This window comes from Notechis scutatus, chromosome 1, assembly GCF_049901735.1.
Source record: "Notechis scutatus isolate UNSWTSFEM ecotype Mainland chromosome 1, rNotScu1.2, whole genome shotgun sequence".
In the NCBI taxonomy this organism is placed as follows: domain Eukaryota; kingdom Metazoa; phylum Chordata; class Lepidosauria; order Squamata; family Elapidae; genus Notechis; species Notechis scutatus.
Genome location: NC_142009.1, coordinates 105,036,775 through 105,057,258, shown reverse-complemented (window position 1 = coordinate 105,057,258; position 20,484 = coordinate 105,036,775). Strand labels below are relative to the sequence as shown.

Here is a 20,484-nt window from a genome sequence, read left to right as displayed (position 1 = left end):
TCTATGTGGCAAGGAAGACCGCTTTAGAACCAAATGCAATGGCTTGGCAAGCAACAGCTCTACAGTATGGCTGCAAACACAAACCTCCAGTACAGAACCCCATTCATGCCTTACTATTTTTTGATAAACGTACATGGACATATGAGGAAAAAAGGAGATTCCTTCCCACATTTATAAAAGAGAGTCAAGGCATTTTAGAATATAATTGATTTTTAAAATATTTTATATTTTGGTTCCTGTAGTACTAATTCTACGGCTTGGATGAAACCATGATTACTTTTGTCCCCCTTTTTGATTTTAAAGCAGATGCTTTAAATAAGGAATCTTGTCCCTTATATAGTAGAATCAGAGGGAAAAGGCTCTTCTTTTAAATATAGTAGTAATTTCACTGAAAGTCAAGATTACAAAAATAAAAACCTAATATAAAATAATAATTAAAAAAAGAATAAGAAAAATGGAAAGTGTAGGGTAGAAAACACAATATGTGGAATAGCTATTTGGGCTGTATGTCACATTTTATGGTTTAATATGGTCCTCTACCCTTGTCCCAACTTTACAGTTTCAAACATTCCTCTAATCAAGATTGAAAAAAAAATCTGTAATGTTGTTTCCTGCTACTTTGAGGAAACCACACTTTAATCTTCCCCAAAGAGTTAATATTGTTTTATTTTTTTTAAAAAAAATGGCATTCTTTACCAAATCCACATCCATAATACAGTCCTATCCACTCTGCAGTACTATCTCACCCAGGTTGATCTTAACTTCTCCAAAAATATTAAGTTGGGCCACAATCACCAAGAGTCACTTTGGATAGTGAGGTGGGCAGTATATAATTTTCATAAATAAATAAACTCTATGCTTAAAATATACCTTATAAATCCAGCCAACTGTGATTTATTCAATGAACTATTATTAATCAAACCATGTGTTGCCATAATATGTAAAGTAGGCCTTGAAAGTTCATGGATTATAATAATAAGTTTAGTACAATGTGCTAAAGATGAGCATTTGTGCATGGATTCATGATATAGTTATCTAAGCTTACCAGCAATAATAAAAGTTACAACATTGATAGCTGGTATTTTTTTATTTCCTTCTTTTCTTACTTCTAGATGTTATGGCACAGAAGTGCAAAAGATATCCTTATCTTACCTCTAGAGGACGCAGCAGAGTATCTTTATAGAGATCAATTCTCTTTTGTGCATTTTCCTTAAAATCTTCTGGCCTTTGCACTAAAGTTGGCAAAATTTCTGTCAACATAATTTGATCAGCCTAGGTGAAATGAAAAAAACACCCTTTTTAAAAATAAATACATACAGAAAAAAATTAATTAGTTGAAAACAATTTTCAATTATTTAAAATAAAATTGTGGCTGGCTTAGTTACAGGCTAAAATGAACCTTTAATAAAACTTCATTCCTGAACAAATATGCAATTCCAGTTACTAAAATTGAAGTGATTTTGTAAGTTTTTTTAAAAAAATATTTTCCTGTTGAGGAATTCTGCAATAGATTAGATAGATAAATAGATAGATAGATTATATAGATGGATGGATGGATGGTGGGAGAGAGGGACAGAGAAAGAGAAAGGGGGGAGAGGTCATAAAACGTATCCTGCATCATCTAAACAAGGCTGCTACTTCTGAAGGATGCTATTTCCAATGCTAAAATAGAACTATGCTAGTCAAAGACAATTTTATACTTGGAATGGGAGGAGATCCCAGCCAGTTCTTTGCTTCAGCAGGCCAGCCAAATGCCCTAGGTCTGGGTCTTTAAAGTAACACTATAAAGTTCAAATCATCTTACTAAATGGATAAATATAAAGGGTTAGTAATACTGTTAATTAAAGACATATAGCTTTAATATGGCTTCAAATGACAATGGATTCCCCCCCAAAAAAAATGCAGCATGTAGAATTAGGATATTACGTATAACCAGGGGTGGGATTCAACTTTTGTAACAACCGGTTCTGTGGGTGTGGTTCTGTGGGCGTGGTTCAGTGGGTGTGGTCATGTGACTGGGTGGGTGTGGGTTTTTTTTGTACCCCCCTCCCCTTTTTTTGGCCTTCTGGGCCTCAGGGAAGCCTCCTGGGGGAGCTTTTTTGCTCCCAGGCTTCCCTGGGGCTCAGGAAGGAAAAAAATGCAGAAAGGGGGCACACAGCACCCCACGCTCCATTTTGGGGCCTTCTGGGCCCCAGAGAAGCCTCCTGAGGGGTCCTTTTTGCTCCCAGGAAGCTTCCCTGGGGTCCAGGAAGGCAAAAAATGGAGGGGGGGATGCTGCACCCCTTCTCCATTTTTTGCCTTTCTGGGCCTCAGGGAAGCCTCCTGGGTGAAGCAGTAAGTAAGCAAGGGGAATCCTGGCACAGCTGATAATAGGAACAGCTGATTGTCAGGAGGGGGGGAAAAAGAAATATCGTAAGGAGTGATTGGGCAGAGAACACAGTCAGCGATGTCAGGCATGCGCGAAATGTTGCCTATGCGCGATAAGGACTGACTGGGCGGGGAGGGGAGGGGCAGATGGAAAGAGGCGGGGCTAGCCAGGGGCACGATTTACCGGTTCTCTGAACTCCACAGAATCATAACCGTTCTATAGAATTGGTCCGAACCGGTAGAATCCCACCTCTGTGTATAACTGTTATACAACTTAATTTGATTAACTTTATTAAAGAAGAATTTTAACAAATATTAAACAAAGTGTTGAGAATGATCCAAGATTTTATTTTATTTGAAACAAATAATTGGTTTTTTAGAAAATATGGGAAAACTACTTCGTTTGACTCATCTTCCTCTTCTTCCTCTTCTGCTTCCTCATCCTCTTCTTCACCTTTACGTAATTCTTTCTTCTTTTTCTTACGCTTTTCAATAATATCAGGATCCCAATCTTCTCTTTTAAATATATGTCCTGTGTCAGGCTGTTGTCTTTGACCAGTGATTCTTTGGCACAAGTCATTGTTAGGACACTAGTTAGAATATGGGGAAAACAGATTGTTTTCAAATCCAATAACGTAACTTTGTAGCTCTTCTTTCTGAGATCTTAAAATGAAAGCTTTTATTGCTAATGTGGAGGTGCAGTTTCTTTTAAAACTAATAAAAGGCAGTTGGCAACTTCTACTTTTATGACAATGGGTTTAAAGGAGACAAGGATGGCTTTACAAAGCATAATTTGTAAGGGTATGAAGCACAGTTATAAAATAAACACAAGATTTACTAAAAACTTTCAAACGCTGATTACCTTAATATTAATCAGGAAATCTGGTTTTAATTTTAAATTTTTAATCACATCTATTTGTTCTGGGGTAGACATGAAATCCTCAGAAAGAGAAGGGAAATCACAGAGAACATAACCTGCAAGGGGGTGGGGAAAATGCAAAATGATTATACAGTACTTACAGAACCCACACTTAACATTTATTTTACAGTAATTATGGGATGACTATGGGTCTTTCTTCATTTGTATCTAACCACTGTACAACCAATTCCTGGAAACATTTTATACTGCTGTGTCCAACCAACAAATAGCTTTATGGATGAAAACAGTGTTTTCCCCTTAGATCAAAATAACAGAATAACAAAGCTGGAGGGACCATGGAGGTCTTTTAGATCAACCAGCAGCAGTTTCAAGGTGTGTCAAATCTGATGTACAGTATTTCAATGCCTATGCTATTGGAAGTCCATCTGATAAGCTGGGATAGTAGAATCAGCCTGCACCTACTGGCCCCTTGAATGAACGTACACTCTCCCCTCTGATCTCCATATGTGCTTTGCTACATTTTTTCTTATTTTCTTTCCTAAACGGAGAGGTATGGAGAGATGCCCAATTTTGAAAGAGCAACAGTCTCCTGTAAACCGGATAAGCTACACTTTTCTTCTACAACTTTTAAAAACCTCCACTTTCTTCTCTAATCTCATTTTTACCAGGGTGTTTTCTTTTGTGTAATGCTGATGCTCAAAGTTAGCAAATACCATAGCTAACACCATATACCCTATATAACCCTCACTGCCTTACAGAGCCGCCCAGAATTGTCTGGGAATTGGGTGGTCTCTAAATCCCTCTTTTTCCCCCTGTTCAATTATTTGCAATTCTCCGAGACTGCCTGCTATTTACTTGGCAAGGTTTTTCAGAAGTGGTTTGCCATTTCCTCCTTCCTAGAGTTGAGAGAAAGTGACTGGCCCAAGGTAACTCAGCAGGCTTCATGCCTAAGGCAGGACTAGGACTTTCCTAGATTCTAGCCTGATGGCTAGATTGGCTCTTTTTATTTCTTCTGTTAAAATGTGTTGAAATTCTTGGAGACTGCCTGAATGAGTCCATAAAGTTGTCTTGGCAAGATTTTTCAGAAGTGGCTAGCAATGGATGGATAGAAAGTAACTGGCCCAAGGTCATTCCAGATGACTTTGTGTCCAAGGCAGTATCAGAATTCACAGTTTCCTGGTTTCTAGCCTAATGCCTTACCCACTACACTAAATTGGCTTTCTAAATCTCATACAATCCACGGAACAGATAGGCAAATAAATAAATCAGAGGTATATATTTCTAGGATTATGATGAGCTTATTTAATAGATAGTGGAAAAAAGAAGATGCAGCAATTCATACCGAAGTGATTAATCTCTGGTGAGTCCAGCTTGATCATAAGCATCTTTATCACCAACTCTTCAGGAACATTTTGACCTTGGTAAAGCAGGTCCTTACACTTAAGGAAAACAATGTAAAATATTGAATTGCATTGAGAATATATAATAGGGGATATATAATTAGCATACAAAGCTACCTTATACTGTATCAAAAAATTTATTCAGATGCTCTCCATATTGCTTCTTTTATATTTTGGACTACAACTCCCACAAATCTTTTCTTCTCTCTCTCCCTCTCTCTCTCTCCCTCCCTCCCCCTCTCTCTCCCCCTCCTCCCTCCCCCTTTCTCTCCTCCCCACTCCCTCCCTCCCTCTGTCTCCTTTCTATTTTCTTTTATAGCATCACCTTAAAGATACCGAATAAATTCTTTTACAGTCTTTTACTGTATATTATCTGCTGCGTTGTCTTATACTGAAGACACCAAAAAATGAACCTGTATACAAAATATGTGGTCTGCCAGTAAGCTTGGTACATTGCCCGTATTTCAAATCCAATCAAATTGCAATAATTCAAAGTTGTGAGCTGAACTGGGCTTTATAAATTATAAATTTACTAAAGAATAAAATACAAAACTATACCTCAAAATCCAGGTAAATAAATAAGTACAGGCTTTACCTTCAGTCCATATTCTGTTTCGGCTGTTACATTTTCATTTATAAGTTCAAAAGCTAAAAGAATATATCACATAGGAAAAAATAAAATAAAAAGTTCAAATGGTGCTGTGTGCATGTAAATATGCAGTACTGTATAATGCAAAACAGAATTTTGACAACTTTAAATGGCAATTCAAAACAACATTTTTAACATTGAAGCTCATACATTCCTTTTCCATAAAAATCCATCTCCATCTTCTTGTTCTACAAGCATTTCTTGTTGTTTCTCATAGTTCCAGATTTCCATTTCTAGGAATTGAAATACGAAGCCAAAATAACCTCTCCCTTCTTGTGCATCTTCTTTCTGTTTTTTAAGTTCCATTTTCAGTTCTTCTAGAAGTGATGCCATTTTAAACACTTTTAAACAACCACCCGATTGATTTTAGTCATTTAAATGCAATAGCCAAAAATCCAAAAATCACCAAGTAATCCAAATTATCCAAAGCTGTTTCTTCTTGCTTCTTTTTTCACTTTCTCTTCCTGGGCTTTTTTTATTTTGTTACCAAGTTTCAGTTGGAATGTATCTTTTAGGAATTTTGTTAAAGTTTCACTGTAAATTCCTTTTAGTTCCAGGCAGTCTCCTCCATTTTTCCAGATCCTGCCCTTTTTATTCTTTTCTCTCCTTTCCTGCTTTTAAAAGTTTTTAAGTATCCAAAATCCTTTATTATCCCTTTGACATTTTATTTTCAGCTTAAATGCCTATTAATGTCAAAGTGGATTTTTATCAATTTCTTACTTAAGTCTCTTAGTTGTCAGTATAAGGAAGGAAGGAGAAAAAAAAAACCAAATCCTTTCCCTTTCCTCTCTCCTTCGCCGCTTCAAAATCTTCTTTGGGAACAATGTTATTTTTACAGTTTAAATTCCAGGGTACCTTATGTTGTTGCTTTTTCAGTTCAACACGGTCAGTCAAACTTTCTCTTATCTTCCTCCTGCACAATCTTTTCCGGTTGAGTTCTTCTTTGAGGTGGCCATTTCTGAACACCGCTGTAATCGCCTTCGGGAAAGGGAGTAATGGCCAGTTGGGGAGGAAAGATTTGGCTCTCCTCGACCCTGGTGGCGGTCTCCCCCGTCTTCACCACCTCTACAGGTGGCTTAGCCCTGAAACCAGCTGGCTCGGGGCGCTCAGGCAGTGAGCACGGATCGAAACCGTGCACAATCGCAGATTTCGGTCCGTCGCTGAAGAAGCTCAAACCGGAAGTCCCCAAAAGTCTGAATTTTTATCATGTCACTATGGGGATGCTGCAATGGTCTTAAGTGTGAAAAATGATCATGTCACTTTTTTCAGTGCCATTGTAACTTCAAATGGTCACTAAATAAATTGTTGTAATTCGAGAACTACCTGTACAATAGCTGCATTGTATTTTCCAATTATAATTTGACCAGAGTCCAAATATGATCAAAGTATTCTAAAACAATATTAAATATTTTCCATTTCTTTTTTTTAAACTATTATAGATTTAGAGAAGAATGAATCAATATATTTTTCTTTAAAGCCAATTTTAGATTTCCAAAGTACTTATCGTGGACTGATAATTATCATAATCATTAAAACTCCTATTTAAATAGAAAAGTCTAATTATAGTTCTGTGCACTTCATAATCTAGAAGTTGACCATGATCGCCACAAAATAAGACACTTTTAGCCACCAGAGGGCTCCCATGTTCTAATTGTTGCCTGCTCTAATTTTAAAGTAACAGATAACAAAAGCAGGCTCATATAAACAATTTCCCTTTCAGAACTTAAATAAAATTATATTGCAATTTTAAAAATTCAGAAATTTTAGTCTTGCCGCAGGATTCTTTGGAAATCACTGTAATTATGTTCTAATGATAGCACTTCAAAGAAATGATGCTTCTGGGAACAAACTGAAAAATCGGGTACATGCTGCCTCATAGTTTTAGGTTTTTACTCAGAAACCTGCTGATGCCAAATTAATCCTAAAGGAACAAGCCGGAATCCAATCATTAGCTTGCTGTGCCACATTCTTTATTCACTCTTACAAATTTAATGTAAAAACTACTGCTCCCAAAGGTAAGGTAGTCTCTCTGTGGGCCAGAATATCCCTGAGGAGAACTTAATTTAAAAACCAACAATAGATTTCTAAAAGCTGTACCTGATGGAAAATATATATTTCCCTCTAATCGCTTCAGTTATTCCATACTCCCTAGGTAAATTAATCATGGCAAGGGCAATTATGTGGAATGGGAAAGGCTGGACTCAAGCATGTTTTAGTCATAAATTGCTGGTAAAATATCTTGAAGAAAATCTGCAAAATATTACTGAAATTGAGGCAGCTAAAGAGAAATTTTCTATAAGATTGAAAGGCATATCCTCCATAAGATTAAGGGAATCCTTATGTTGCACAAATATACAGAAGGTGGGGCTTCAATAGCATAGCCATGCCCACTATATGGACTTTAAAAAAACCAAAACTCTGATCCGACTCTTTGATTTTTCATACAATGAAGAAGATTTATGCCTAGTCCAGAGATTAGCAGAAGCAATTTATTAATCCCTTAATAAAAAATTACATGTCATTACAATATTTTTTCCTTTTCTATTCTCACGAAAGTGACCATTACTGACTTTGTTAGGGTTCATTTCAAAAATGTATATTGCAACTGGTGGTCTTATATTTGTATCTGTTATATTTGTATGACCATAATGGAATGGGAGACAACATTGGAATATGGAAAGTAGGATACAGGTTAAATCACACGAAAATCATAGATAGAATACTATAATTTTTTAATTTAGAGATTGATGGTACCAATATTAACTTTATAGAATAGGCTTGGCTTTTTGTTGTTGTTTTAAGTAACGCTCTAACTATATCACACTATTACACACTTTATGTGTAATATAGATATTGTCTATGTTGCCACTGATACTACCTATAAATGAGCTGAAAAAAGTTAGCTTTAATATCAGTATATTTAAAAGAAGTTTTTCGAAGAGGGGTGGTTGGAGAATATCTTATTTCACCATCAGAAATCAAATTCCAAAGCATTAGATTCATTTTCCCATTTTTTTTGCACCTCATTTTTATAGAAATATGGTAATACTCCCAGTGGTATCTGCTAAAAATTAAAAATCTCTCCAACAGAAGAAGAATATACATTGTCAAATTCTTCTGAATTTATATGTTAGTTCATAAAAAGGTTGCAGACTTTTTTTTTTAATGAAATAGGTCTCTGGAATGTTAGAAATTATACAAACATGCATAGAATGACATATAGTAAAATGAATATAGTTTTTATATTTACCATCCACAAGAGTGCATTTCCAAAACTGGGCTATTTTTTTAGCTAATGTTTTCTTCCCAACACCCTTAAAATGAGAAAAACAAAAAGAAAAGGATTATTAAAACTAGAATGAACTGAAGTACTTCAAATGTAATAAATTAGAATGAAACAATGATAACTGAAATATTTATTATAATAAGGAGTGACTAGAATTTCCATACACATTATTGAAAGTCAGAAATCCTTTATATTGCTCTAATTGTGTATGCAATGTTAAGGTAATTCCCCGTTAGGAGAATGAGCGCATACAGGGAGACGTATTTGAGAGAAGTGTTTGAATAATACACACACAGCACACAGATACACTGTACGGTAAATGTAGGTTTTTACTTCCAGAAACGTTAAGCAAAGTCCAAACAAGCAATCCAAAGTGATTCACAGGTAAATCGATCAGTTTTCAATCCAGGGATAATCTAATAACAAATTCCAGTATCAAAAACAGTTCAGTATCAGACTTACATCAAATCCATGAATACCAGTCAATTATGAGGAACACGGCAATACTTTCCAACAGAAGGAAACAGAGATACTCACTCAGACACACCCTTTTCTGAGACTAAGACAACCCAGGTTTCTGGCTCCATCTCATGGCCATTTGAGAAACCACACCTAATTACAGTTTTGCATTTTCTTAAAGATACAGTTTTAAAATGTTTATCCTGGTTTATATATTTCTAACCCAAATATCTGTTAGGTGACCTATATTCCTAACATGCAATATATACTGTTCCAATTTTTTATTGAAAAATGGACTCCTTCTTGTCCTTGCTACCTTTCAAAGCAAAGATATATTTGACACTTCTAAGTAATTAGCTCTGGTAGTTAAATCAATGTGATTCTATGTTCTGTGCTATGTATCTGCTTGTAAGATTTCATGTTAGGGATAAAAAGAAGCAAAGAAAACTTTTATTTCGCACCAACGTGCCTACCGTCCCTGTCCTATTGTTTCTCTTATTCTTCTTTTATTTTTCTTATATGTACCCATTTCATGTATTCACAACTATGTATACACTTGTACTTATTATCTTGTAAACAATTGACAAATCAAATAAATAAATAAATAAATAAAATAAATTACTTAATATATTAGCAAACCATTCCATTTTACAAAGCAAAATTGATAGTGCTACATTAGGAGCTTGGTCCTATTGCTGATTTTTTAAATTAATCAATTAATCATATTCATAAAGTGCTAAATTCTGAGGATTTGGAGCAGCTTATTGCATAACATACACAAGCAACAACATACAATAAACAATAAGTATTAAGTTCCAGAAACTAATGAAAATATGAAATAAAAATAAACCAAAATAAAACTATAATTAAAACAAGTTGGAATCAAGGCCTACATACCTTCCAGAAGAGCACTATCTAAAATAAAAGTGCTTTTCCAAAAGGCAAATAGACTTATATGGGTTTTTCCCAGAGGTGGGATACGACAAGGTTAACTACCAGTTCGGGATTTACGAGCTTCCCTGCACGCTAGAGCCGTGTGCCTGTAAATCGTCATCAGCATGCTGCGTGCAGAGAAGCAGCCTTTGAAACAGCCCTCTTTTCCTGCTTTTTAAACTGCAGCTGTGCCTCGTTCGGCAGCTGAAGTTGAAAAATCAGGAAATAAAGATCAGGTAAGAGCCCAGGTGGGCAGGTGGGCAAAAACATCAGCAGACATAGAACCGGTTCTATGTCTGCTGCTCTCAGAGCTACCGGTTCTACAGAGGTGGACAGAACCGGTAGAAACCCACCCCTGGTTTCCCCCGAAAATGTTTTGCTCCTCATCTAAGAATCTTCTTCAGTTCTGAGATCAGAAACATTTTTAAAGGAAAAAAACCCAAGAAAGTTCAGTTGCCTTTTGGATAAGTACCTTTGGGATAACAATTATCTGGATGGCTGAGAATCTTCATAGACATCTGTTTAAAACAATTTCCAGAAGGCAGCCAGTATGGGAACCAACCAGAAGTCCATTAAGAGGCTGCAGTAAAGGACCAATCCTGCCACTGAAAAAGCAGCACTTCCAAATTTTGCCCTCCTCACCCCTAAAGTGGAACACTACTTGTAGTTTCTTTTGGGTAATTGCACTGGCCAGGTCAATTCCAGATGGAGAATGCAGTTTGCAATTAAGAAGTGCTAAGCTGTGTAGGACTTTTAGATTAACACCAACATTTTAAATTGCACCTAGAAGCCTGCACTGTGATCTTCAAAGGCAACCCCGTATAGAATCTGTTGCAATAGTCTAAACATCATGGTGATGATGACATGAATCACTACAGGAAGATCTTCCCAGTCCAACTTGTACAACAGCCAGAGCTAGGAACACCCATTAGCTATAACACCTCTCTTTCTCTTCATGGGCATGCTCTTTCAGGGATAGTACAGTACTATCCTATAAAGATAGAACACTAAAACAGACAGCAAACCCAATGGTAAAACAGTAATTCCTTCTTCCTGCGACCCAGTTTAAGCCTTTTCTGCTCCCTCTAGACTCTTAAGGCACCTCAATGGCATCATCAGTCTGATCTGGGGTAGTGATATAAATCATGAGTCTCATCAGCACATTGATGATATAAAACTTGAAATTTTCTGATGAACTTTCCCAGTAGCAAGAAATGGTAAAGAGGAAATTTAAATGTAAATGTTAAATAGCAATAACAATAGCACTTTTAGACTTATATACTGCTTCATAGTACTTTACAGTCCTCTCTAAGCGGTTTACAGAGTCACCAGATTGTCCCCAACAATCAGGGCCCTCATTTTACCAACCCCGGAAGGATGGAAGGATGAGTCAAACTTGAGCCAGTCAGGAGGGAGGATAAATAAGATAAATAAATCGGACAGAGATAAAACTTATACCGGCATCACTCAATAATTATTTTCCTAATTCTGTACTTAAGGAACAGTTTAATGGTTACTCAACAGTGTGACATATTGAAACATGACTTTCATCATTCTCAGCCAGCATAACAATACTGATCATAGCTGAAAGAATTCCAATATACTTGGAACATTAAATAATACTAAATTAATATTCAGATGCTAAATTAATGTAAGTATATGAAAGACATGAACTGCTTTACTCTGGGAATAACCTTCAGAAGTGTTATTGGGACCAGTATAAAGTAGAACAGAGTTGTATAGATGCAACTAAATTCTCCTGCCATCATGGTAAGCAACTTTTAATCATACAAATGAGAATTTCAAGAGTCTAATCAAATAAATTCAGAAACATTAACAGTGTATATAAATTTTGGCTTGCTAAATTAGATCCACTGCAATTATCAGTCAGATAATTGTAACTCCATGCAGCAGCATCTCAAATGCATGACAGAAATAAATCCACAGAAATCAATACAATTTGTTTTCTAATGCAAAGTCAAGGAGGGTGCATGGTCAGGCATATGAGTTTAGTTAGACAGAAGCCAACTCATAAGATATATTGCAAAATAAGATTGTGACACTCAACATTGTGGAATGAAAAGGACAGATTTTATGAGCCTCTATATAATGATTCCCTATAGCCACTATACTTTGTGATATAGCAGAACAGTCATTTATCTGCCTGCCTGCAACAGACAGCAATAAAATAGAATAAGTACAATACAATACAGTAAAATGCAACTGAGGCTGTGAGCAAAATACTCCCATAATGCATCATGAAAAATACCTACTGGTCTCAGATAACATTGTAGCCTCAATGCCTGACAGAAAAGATTTTCAAAACCTTCTGAGAGACTTTCAAATTCAGGGCCATCTGAATGTTAGGGGAGGGGGAAGGGAAGGCACTTGGACAGAAAAGGTATGCTTTCTGGGTCCAACTAATTGACACAGCTTAACAGATCCAGAGCAGATCCATTTTGTCTGATTTGGTGAGAAGAAACCATCAGAAACAGTTAGTCCCATAATAACCTGACCTCAAGCCATGCATGGGTTATAACCAGACTTGGAAGCTATTGAAAACAATGTACCTCATGAAACAGTGATACCTTGGTATGGTATGGCAGGGGTCCTCAACCACCGGGCCGCGGACCGGTACCGGTCCGTGGAGCACTCTGTACCGGGCCGCAAAGAAAAAAAATAAAAAAAATGGCGGCTTTCTTCGCCTTTGGTGAATGCTGCTGGGATCGGGGATCAAGGACACAAATGAAAGAAGGGGAGGGAGGAAGCAACCGAAGCCTGTCCTGCTCTCTGGCTCAGCGGCTTCGATTTCCTCCCACCTCGTTCCTCTCTCAGTCGCTCTCTCGCTGCTCCACCAGCCCAGGAAGAAACTGCTTCAAAGAAGCCGGGGGGTGGTGACTTTTCCTGTCGCCGCAGCTCCTCCGAAGCGCCCGTTCACCCCCACCCCGGTTCAATTCAGTGCCCCGTTCTGCCTGTCTGGTTGTTTGGGAGCAACTTCGGCTGAGAATAATAACTATTTGCCTCTTTTTATCAGCCGAAGCTGCTCCGAAACGAAGAAGGCAGGCAGGCAGGCAGAACGGAGCACTGTGGATTGAACCGCGCGCGGGCGGGCAGGGTGGGGGTAAACGGGCGCTTCGGAGGAGCTGCGGCGACAGGAAAAGCCACCCCACCCGGCTTCTTTGAAGCAGTTTCTTCCTGGGCTGGTGGAGCAGCGAGAGAGCGACTGAGAGAGGAACGAGGCAGACACCTGAGGGAGGCAGGGCCGAGGCGCTCCCTGAACTTGGTGGTTTGCTGGCAGACGTTTTATTACCCGACTAGGTAACAACATCAGATGTTACCTAGTCAGGTAATGAAACGTCTGCAAGCAAAACCACCAAACTCGATCCCGGTCCTTGAAAAAGTGTTTGTGCTTGAAACTGGTCCCTGGTACAAAAAAGGTTGGGGACCACTGTGCTATGGGATATGTCCAAAGCTACATGTTCTGCTGTATTCTGGATCAGTTACAGCCTCTGACTGCTTTTCAAAGGAAGCTCCAAGAATAACGCATTGCAATACCCCCAAGTGGAAGCTGCTTAAAATGTGAGTAGATATGGAAGTTTCCTGATTCATGAATGGAGTCAACTGACAATATGGATTTGTGCAAACAGCTTCCTAGCTACAGCTGTCACCAGCTCCTTAAGCAAGAATCATGAATTCAAGAGGACCCCAACTTATGCATCAGCTCTGGCTGGGAGAGTATTACCCATCCAGAGTCAAAAAATCAGAGACAGAACATCTCCAGATTGGGGAGGCCCTGAAATCCATATTTCATGCCATGCCATACATTCTAGCAGTGATCTAGAAAAGATGTCCTGGCAAGGAAAAGTTTGCCATACTGACAGCACCGTTTTATGAATTTTATTCAGGAGTTCATATGTTCCACAGATGTTATTATTTTATTACTTACATGGACCTTCTTCTAGCAATAAAACCTAGGGAATTTCATTGGATTTCTAAATAATGATATATATGTGGCTGTATTTTGAATTAAGTCTGTTTAAAGTGATAATTTAATCATGTTGGACTTTTTCTTACTGGTTTTCCAAGGATGACGAAGCAAGTAGGCTTGGACAAAAGGAAGGCTCTGTCAGCTTCATCTTCATCATATATATCTACAAAAGGGTAAGGTTGTTCATCTTCTGGAGATGCCATCATTCAATCTACATTTAAAAGAGAATTATTTATTAAGATCTTTACTACTTTTTACACCTGCAGCTAGTAACAGGATCTGGGGAAAAAAAAGAGGGTTGCACTTAGATTTTGAATGGGAGAAAATCAGAAAAACCCTATGACTACGGACTATATTAAGAATCCCAAAATAATAGTAAAGCAAAAATAAAAATCCTGAAAGAAAGCAATTGCACAATACTTCCACAATAAAAAAAACTCTTTTTTTAAAAATTCTATAAGTTTCTGCAATGCTGACAAGAAAACCATTGGATGTGTCCATGCAGACAGCAGGCATCATCAGTTCAACTAACATGATGTCCACCTATAATCTATGAGCCTCATCAATATATCGCTGCCATAAGAATTGCAGCATAGAAGCAGCTCCGTAAAAGTTTTCCTGTGAAGCCAGATTTGCCAACAACTAGAGGTATTTCTCAGTCGCGTCGGATATGATGACTAATAGTACATTTGGGCTGGGTTTTTTTTTTCTTTTTTTCTTTCAAGTGAAAGCCCTTCTTGAGAGCACGGACCAAAAAAAGCGAGGTAAAAAATATGGAAACAAAACCCAACGGATCAGAGTGGTACTTCATGCCCTCTCGACAATCTTGACTAAGGCGCGAGGTGTGCGTGTGTGGGGGGCGCAAATGAGCTTGATGAAATCATTTTTGGCGGGTGTTGCCGGCGCAGAAAACGGATGAAAGGGCCACCCAGGGAAGACTTACTGCAGGATGAGACCAAGCGGGGTTTCGCCGCTTCGCTTTGGCAAACAGCGCGACACGAAAGCTCCGCAGCGATTTTGCGTTCCCCCGTAACCGTGGAGATAACGCCCCGCCTCCTCTCTCTCTCTTTCGGAATCCCCGCCCTCCCACGCTCGTTTCATCCAATCAAACGGTCCCTGCGAGATCCCGCCCACCAAAGGGCCGTTACACAGCAGAGCACAGCAGAGCTCCTCCCACCCGTAGAATGTTCAGGGGTGCTTCGCTAACGGTTTTAAACGGGTTTTTCCCCCCCAGTGTAACCGTCTTTTAGGGGAAATTCTCAGCTTCTTAGGGAGCCGATCCTCGGCGGGAGTTGCGTGGATTAAACGGGCGCAACTGACTTGCAGGCAGCCCCAGGAACGGCTTGTAATATCGCAAATGACGGAACCCCCTCTTTGCTCAGCGGTTTCAGTGATGGTCGCAGGGCAACGCTAGGCATATCCACGCGGGGTGGTGGTGGTGGTTGGGTCTCGCTGATTTCAATGAATCCGATTTCTTGGTGTGAATATTTAAACCTGTTTTCCTGACGGAAAAATAAAGGAGGGGGGGGGAGGTTTAAGAAAGCTAAAACATCAAGTAGTGCTTGCTATATATATAGCTTCAATTTGACTCATCCATCCTTCCGAGGTCGGTAAAATGAGGACCCAAATTATTGTTGGGAGCCATATGCTGACTCTGCAAACCTCTTAGAAGACAGCTGTAAAGCACCGTGAAGCGGTATATAAGTCTAAAAAGTGCTATTGCTATTCAATGCCTGTGATTTGAATTTTTGCCTCAACAGAGTATTGGCCTCTGAATGTTATTCACACCCGCGTGGGGTGCTCCTAGGAACAGAGGGATGCAACTTCATGCAAACGACGACGTGCATTTTTTATCCACGAAAGCAGAAGTCCTTTAGGAAAAAAAAATAAGCTAAAGCAGACGTCTTCACAAAGCTTGTGTCCTACAAGTTACTACCCCCTCACCCGCCCCGCGTGGTGGATTTCCTAAATTCCACTCGCCAATAGCGCGAGCAGAAGATTAAACAAACAAACAAACAAAAAACACCGGGGCGTTCTGCTATTTGCCTTTACAATCCCCTCTTCAAAAATATCCTCCGTTCCGAGCAAGGACCATTCCCAAACTCAAAATGGCTGCGGCGGCGGCAAACTCAATCACGTGGTTTTGTGCTTCCCTTAGCTGTCACTCTTTCGCGACCTTACTCGGTATTGCCGGAACAGCCGCCTACTCTCGATGGGGAGACGAGGGTTGGCTAGGTGCGGGGCGTCCCCTGTTTCTTCGGCTCCCGAGCGACCCTTCCTCGTAGGGTCCCTCGCCGAACGAGTAAAACGGAGAAGAAAATGGGTTCACGCGGCCCGCATTTATTTCGAGCCGTAGTTTAGCCGAAGCCGAGCTTCAAAAAGGAGGAAGGGACGTTATAGGGCAGGTGGGAGCTTTCGCAGGTGACTTGAGCGTAATCCCCTCCGCTGTGTTACCATGCCTGCGGCGGCTCCGATCATCAGCTCTGTGCAAAAACTGGTGCTGTACGAAACTAGAGCTGTAAGTAAACCTCCACAACGCCTGCCCCTTCCCTCCTATTTTTGCCATTGATTGGGATCCTATAGGTTTTGGACTGAGGAAAGTGGAAGGAATTCACCATTGAACAGAGGAAGTCCCTTAGGTGCAGATTTTAGTCTTGACTAGTGGATTTCTACAGTGGCCAGTTGAAAAATTTTTGAGTGTAACCCATGCTGGAGTAGTAAGAGCTGTTATATCCTAATCTGTCATTTTCCAATGAACTTTACCATATTTTCTTTACTATGGAGAGCTACATGGAGCCACTTTTGGAACTACAGAAGAATAACCAGGAAAGAATACTGGGATGAGTTGCATTGGCTTGAAGTTGTATTGGACTTCAAGGCCTAGTAAACGGATCTGGTAGCTAACTGGAACCTATACATTTAAAGCTAGCAGATATGTCAATGCTAGTGGTAGGAATTTGGCTGTTGGCATACCTAGGTGTAGCTTTCTCAGAAACACAACTCTGCAATGTGTTTCAATGTGTTAAGCCAACATACTTGGTTCATGAGCACAGGAGAGTTAGCAGCTTCCATCTTAGAGTTTGTTTACTATATTTTAACCAAGGTAAATCTATCATCACAAAATTAGAGCCATTTCATGTTTAGATAATATACTAAGTCTTATATTTTTACTGAAATGCAATCTCTGTGAAGGCAGGGAATAAGATGCTGATGCATCCCATTCACTGAACAATTTTAGTGAGTCATGCAAAGAGAGACCCAGAAATATATTCCCTGACTAAATTAAATCCTTGGATCTGATGTAGATAAGCTTTTCTTTAAGTCAGTTTTTTTTCACTGTAGAAAAATGATGGAAGTCTGCACTAGCTGTTTTTCTCCAGAACAGTTGGCCAGAATGCAACACATTCCAGGTGGAGATACTGATCAGTACTATACTTTGAAAGAAAAGTGAACTCTTAAGTGGATATCTGTGAGCATGACCCAATGCCCAGTATTGGTTGAATTACTGTACTTGTATCAGGAATTAATGCATAACTTTTTGATAGTCTAAATGGGGCAGGAAAAGATTTTGTGGAAACAGAAAAAGGAGAGTTATCCCTTCCTAGAAAAAAGTGTGATGTTGAATTAACAAATATATGTTGGGTAACTTGAATAAGGTGTCTGTCCTATGCAGTATTTTGAACAATGGAAGTGTGCAGTCCCTGAAATCTGCTTGGATTTGTTTTTGGAAAGTTCCCTGTTGCTTAGCCTGATAATATTGGAACCCACTTTAAAATGTTTTGTTATCCTTTTTTAAAAAAAGGTTAAGATGATCTTGGGTCATACATCTGTTCAATTAGTACAAAATGTTTTCATGTACAAATTATTATAAGCAATGGTCAGTTGTTAGGCTTTGGCTGTATTTTGTAAACTTGCTAAATTAGTTCAGATTGAATGAAGGATGTAATAAATACATTTAGAAAGGGACCATACTGAAAACAGTGGCGAAGGGAGCCACACATCTTTATTTGGGATTATTGTATCATCTGTTTATTTGATACAGATGATCATATTAAAAGTTAAAAATTATACTTAACCCAGGGATTCTCAAACAGTCAGTCATGACTGCAATAAGCATTATAAAGTGTGTTTGTGTGTGTGGAGGATTGGGCAAAATTGGATGCTGTCAAAACTCATTGTGCTTTGCCTGGTAAGCCTGCAGAAGGGTTCTGCACAATAAATGGGGATTAAAGGCCAAAATGAGTTTTGAGAGATGACTGTTAACACACTGCTAATGTGCATTTTCCATGAAGAGAGTCAAACAATTGTTTATTTTAGGAATGACAATATTGCAATGTTGATAACCTCTGGTTTAAACTATGAAGATTTGTCCCAAAGGTGCTTTTTCAAAAGGCAGCTGGACTTTCTTTGTTTTTCTTTGAAGATGGTTTGCTTCTCATCCAAGAAATTTCTTCAGTTCTGACTGAATCGTGGAGAATGGTTTATATTGGTGGGTGGTTGGTTTTGTGGGGTTGGTTGTTTTTTTTTTTTTTTTTTTTTTTTTTTTTTTTTTTTTTTTTTTTTTTTTTTTTTTTTTTTTTTTTTTTTTTTTTTTTTCCTTGCAAGAAAAAGTATCTTTGGGACAACCATGACCTGGATGACTTAGAATCTCCATAGAAACTATGAGAATTCGGTTAGCTTTTCAGTGGCTTTCAGAGCTTCTCTGTGGGGGTGTTATTCAGTGTGGTTTATGGCTTAGCCTAACCCTTGCAATAGTTTACATATCACAGGATACCCTGGCATAAAAATTATACATGTGTCTTATGATGTGTTGTATGATCAATAAGTTGTAGATATAATAAAATTGTCAATGCTGAGAAATAATTCCCTGAGAAAATTGCAAAAAAAAAAGTTATGAAAACTTCAGTTCACTTATAATGTATACAATTCATGCTTTATAACAGCAAAATGGCAGGCCAGTAGCTGTCATGGCACATTAAATAAAATCCAACAGCTAGTAGTGGTACTAATATTTTGCAACAATAAATGAACGGAAATACTGTATCTCAAGAAATAAAATAGGCCCAAGGGCAAAGAAGCAGCAGAATTTGCTTTTAAATTTGGAGTGGGTGGTTTGTAAGAATAATGTAATGTAATTACTTCAGTTAACCATTGCATTACATATTGTGCTTGACTTATAATTATTAGTTTAGTGGCCATTTGAAGTTACAATGGAACTGAACAGTGATTTATGACAGGTTTTCACACTGCCATTTGAAGTTACAATGGCATTGAACAGTGATTTATGACAGGTTTTCACACTTAAAATTGTTGCAGCATCCCCATAGACACGTGATCAAAAGTCAGGTGCTTGGCAACTGGCATGTACTTATTGTTAGGGATAACATTGTTTACCCTAACTGGTTTGGGTAAAAATAATAAATAAGTTATCATGGTTTGTAGGTTAAAGTGTGTGTAACTTTAACTACAAGAATGTAATTAAGGGTGTGGTTGTAAAAGCACCATAAAAGAAGCAAGTCAATTGCAGCTCTCTCTCTCTGGCTTAATGATCCCTAATTACTGAATGGATTGATGACTGCGTTTTTCCTTACTGGAACAGAGGAGAGAAAGGAGTGTTGATTTCTCAATGGAGAGAAGAGATAATACGGACTGATTTATTGTAAGTGAACTGACATTGACTATTCAACACGGACTTTGCAAATTGAGTATACCCGGCTGGACTGACTGAAATGATACATGACTAATGGACCGTTTATTTTGACTATGCTATAATTCCTAATGGAATAAACTATATTTTTGATAGCACAAGCGTATCTGTTTTTACTGCGTGTTAACTAAAATACAAACTTATCTCACACATTTACCTGTCTGCCTATCTGACTACGCTACACATTCTGTTTAGTTTGTTTTCCTTAACACTCGTTGGGGAATTCAGGCTTAACACTTATGACAGTTGCACTGTCCTGGGGTCGTGTGGTCATCATTTGTAATCTTTCCACCAAGCTTCTAATAAGCAGAGTCAATGAAGCCAGATTCGCTTAATGATTGATTGATTTACTTAATGGCAATGATTCACTTAACAACTGAGGCAAAAAAAATCATAACATGGAGCACAATTCACTTAACTCCTGACTTTGTATAAACACAGTGTACTTTCTCCCAATATTTTTGTCAAATGGTACAACTGGTACAACTGATAGGATGTCATCTTTTACCTTTTTAATTTTAGAATTATTAGAAAGCATCACAAATGGTATTAACTGATTGTTCAGTGGGTCAAAAATAAGGAAATAATGCATTAATGTAACAAGTCAGAAATTACTTAAAATAGAATGAGGGTGTTAGGACAGTTTTTTAAAAATGTAAAATGTATACTTTTAAAAAATCAGGATGATAAATTATATTTGAAGAATATTGTTAATAGAAGAACTGACTGAATTACTGTAAATCGGATGAACTTCATTGTTGTAAATGAAAATTCATGTCAATATAATCACACAACTTGCAGTAACTATGATAACA

General features: G+C 38.2%; 2 protein-coding genes across 2 annotated transcripts in view; one reads left to right on the top strand and one right to left on the bottom strand.

The window, feature by feature from the left end:
- AK9 (adenylate kinase 9) overlaps positions 1-14,969 on the bottom strand; it is a 64,725-nt gene extending 49,756 nt beyond the window's left edge. The window contains exons 1-8 of the mRNA XM_087949971.1: positions 14,906-14,969; positions 14,049-14,173; positions 8,547-8,610; positions 5,243-5,295; positions 4,590-4,686; positions 3,230-3,342; positions 2,766-2,957; positions 1,153-1,272 (exon numbers count right to left, since the gene is read on the bottom strand). Of these exons, the coding sequence (XP_087806097.1) occupies positions 1,153-1,272; positions 2,766-2,957; positions 3,230-3,342; positions 4,590-4,686; positions 5,243-5,295; positions 8,547-8,610; positions 14,049-14,168 (759 nt within the window). The 5' untranslated portion in view covers positions 14,169-14,173; positions 14,906-14,969. The remainder of the gene's footprint in view (positions 1-1,152; positions 1,273-2,765; positions 2,958-3,229; positions 3,343-4,589; positions 4,687-5,242; positions 5,296-8,546; positions 8,611-14,048; positions 14,174-14,905) is intronic.
- A 1,164-nt stretch (positions 14,970-16,133) lies between these two features.
- FIG4 (FIG4 phosphoinositide 5-phosphatase) overlaps positions 16,134-20,484 on the top strand; it is an 86,568-nt gene continuing 82,217 nt past the window's right edge. Inside the window, exon 1 of the mRNA XM_026666664.2 lies at positions 16,134-16,480. Within this exon, the coding sequence (XP_026522449.2) occupies positions 16,418-16,480 (63 nt within the window). The 5' untranslated portion in view covers positions 16,134-16,417. The remainder of the gene's footprint in view (positions 16,481-20,484) is intronic.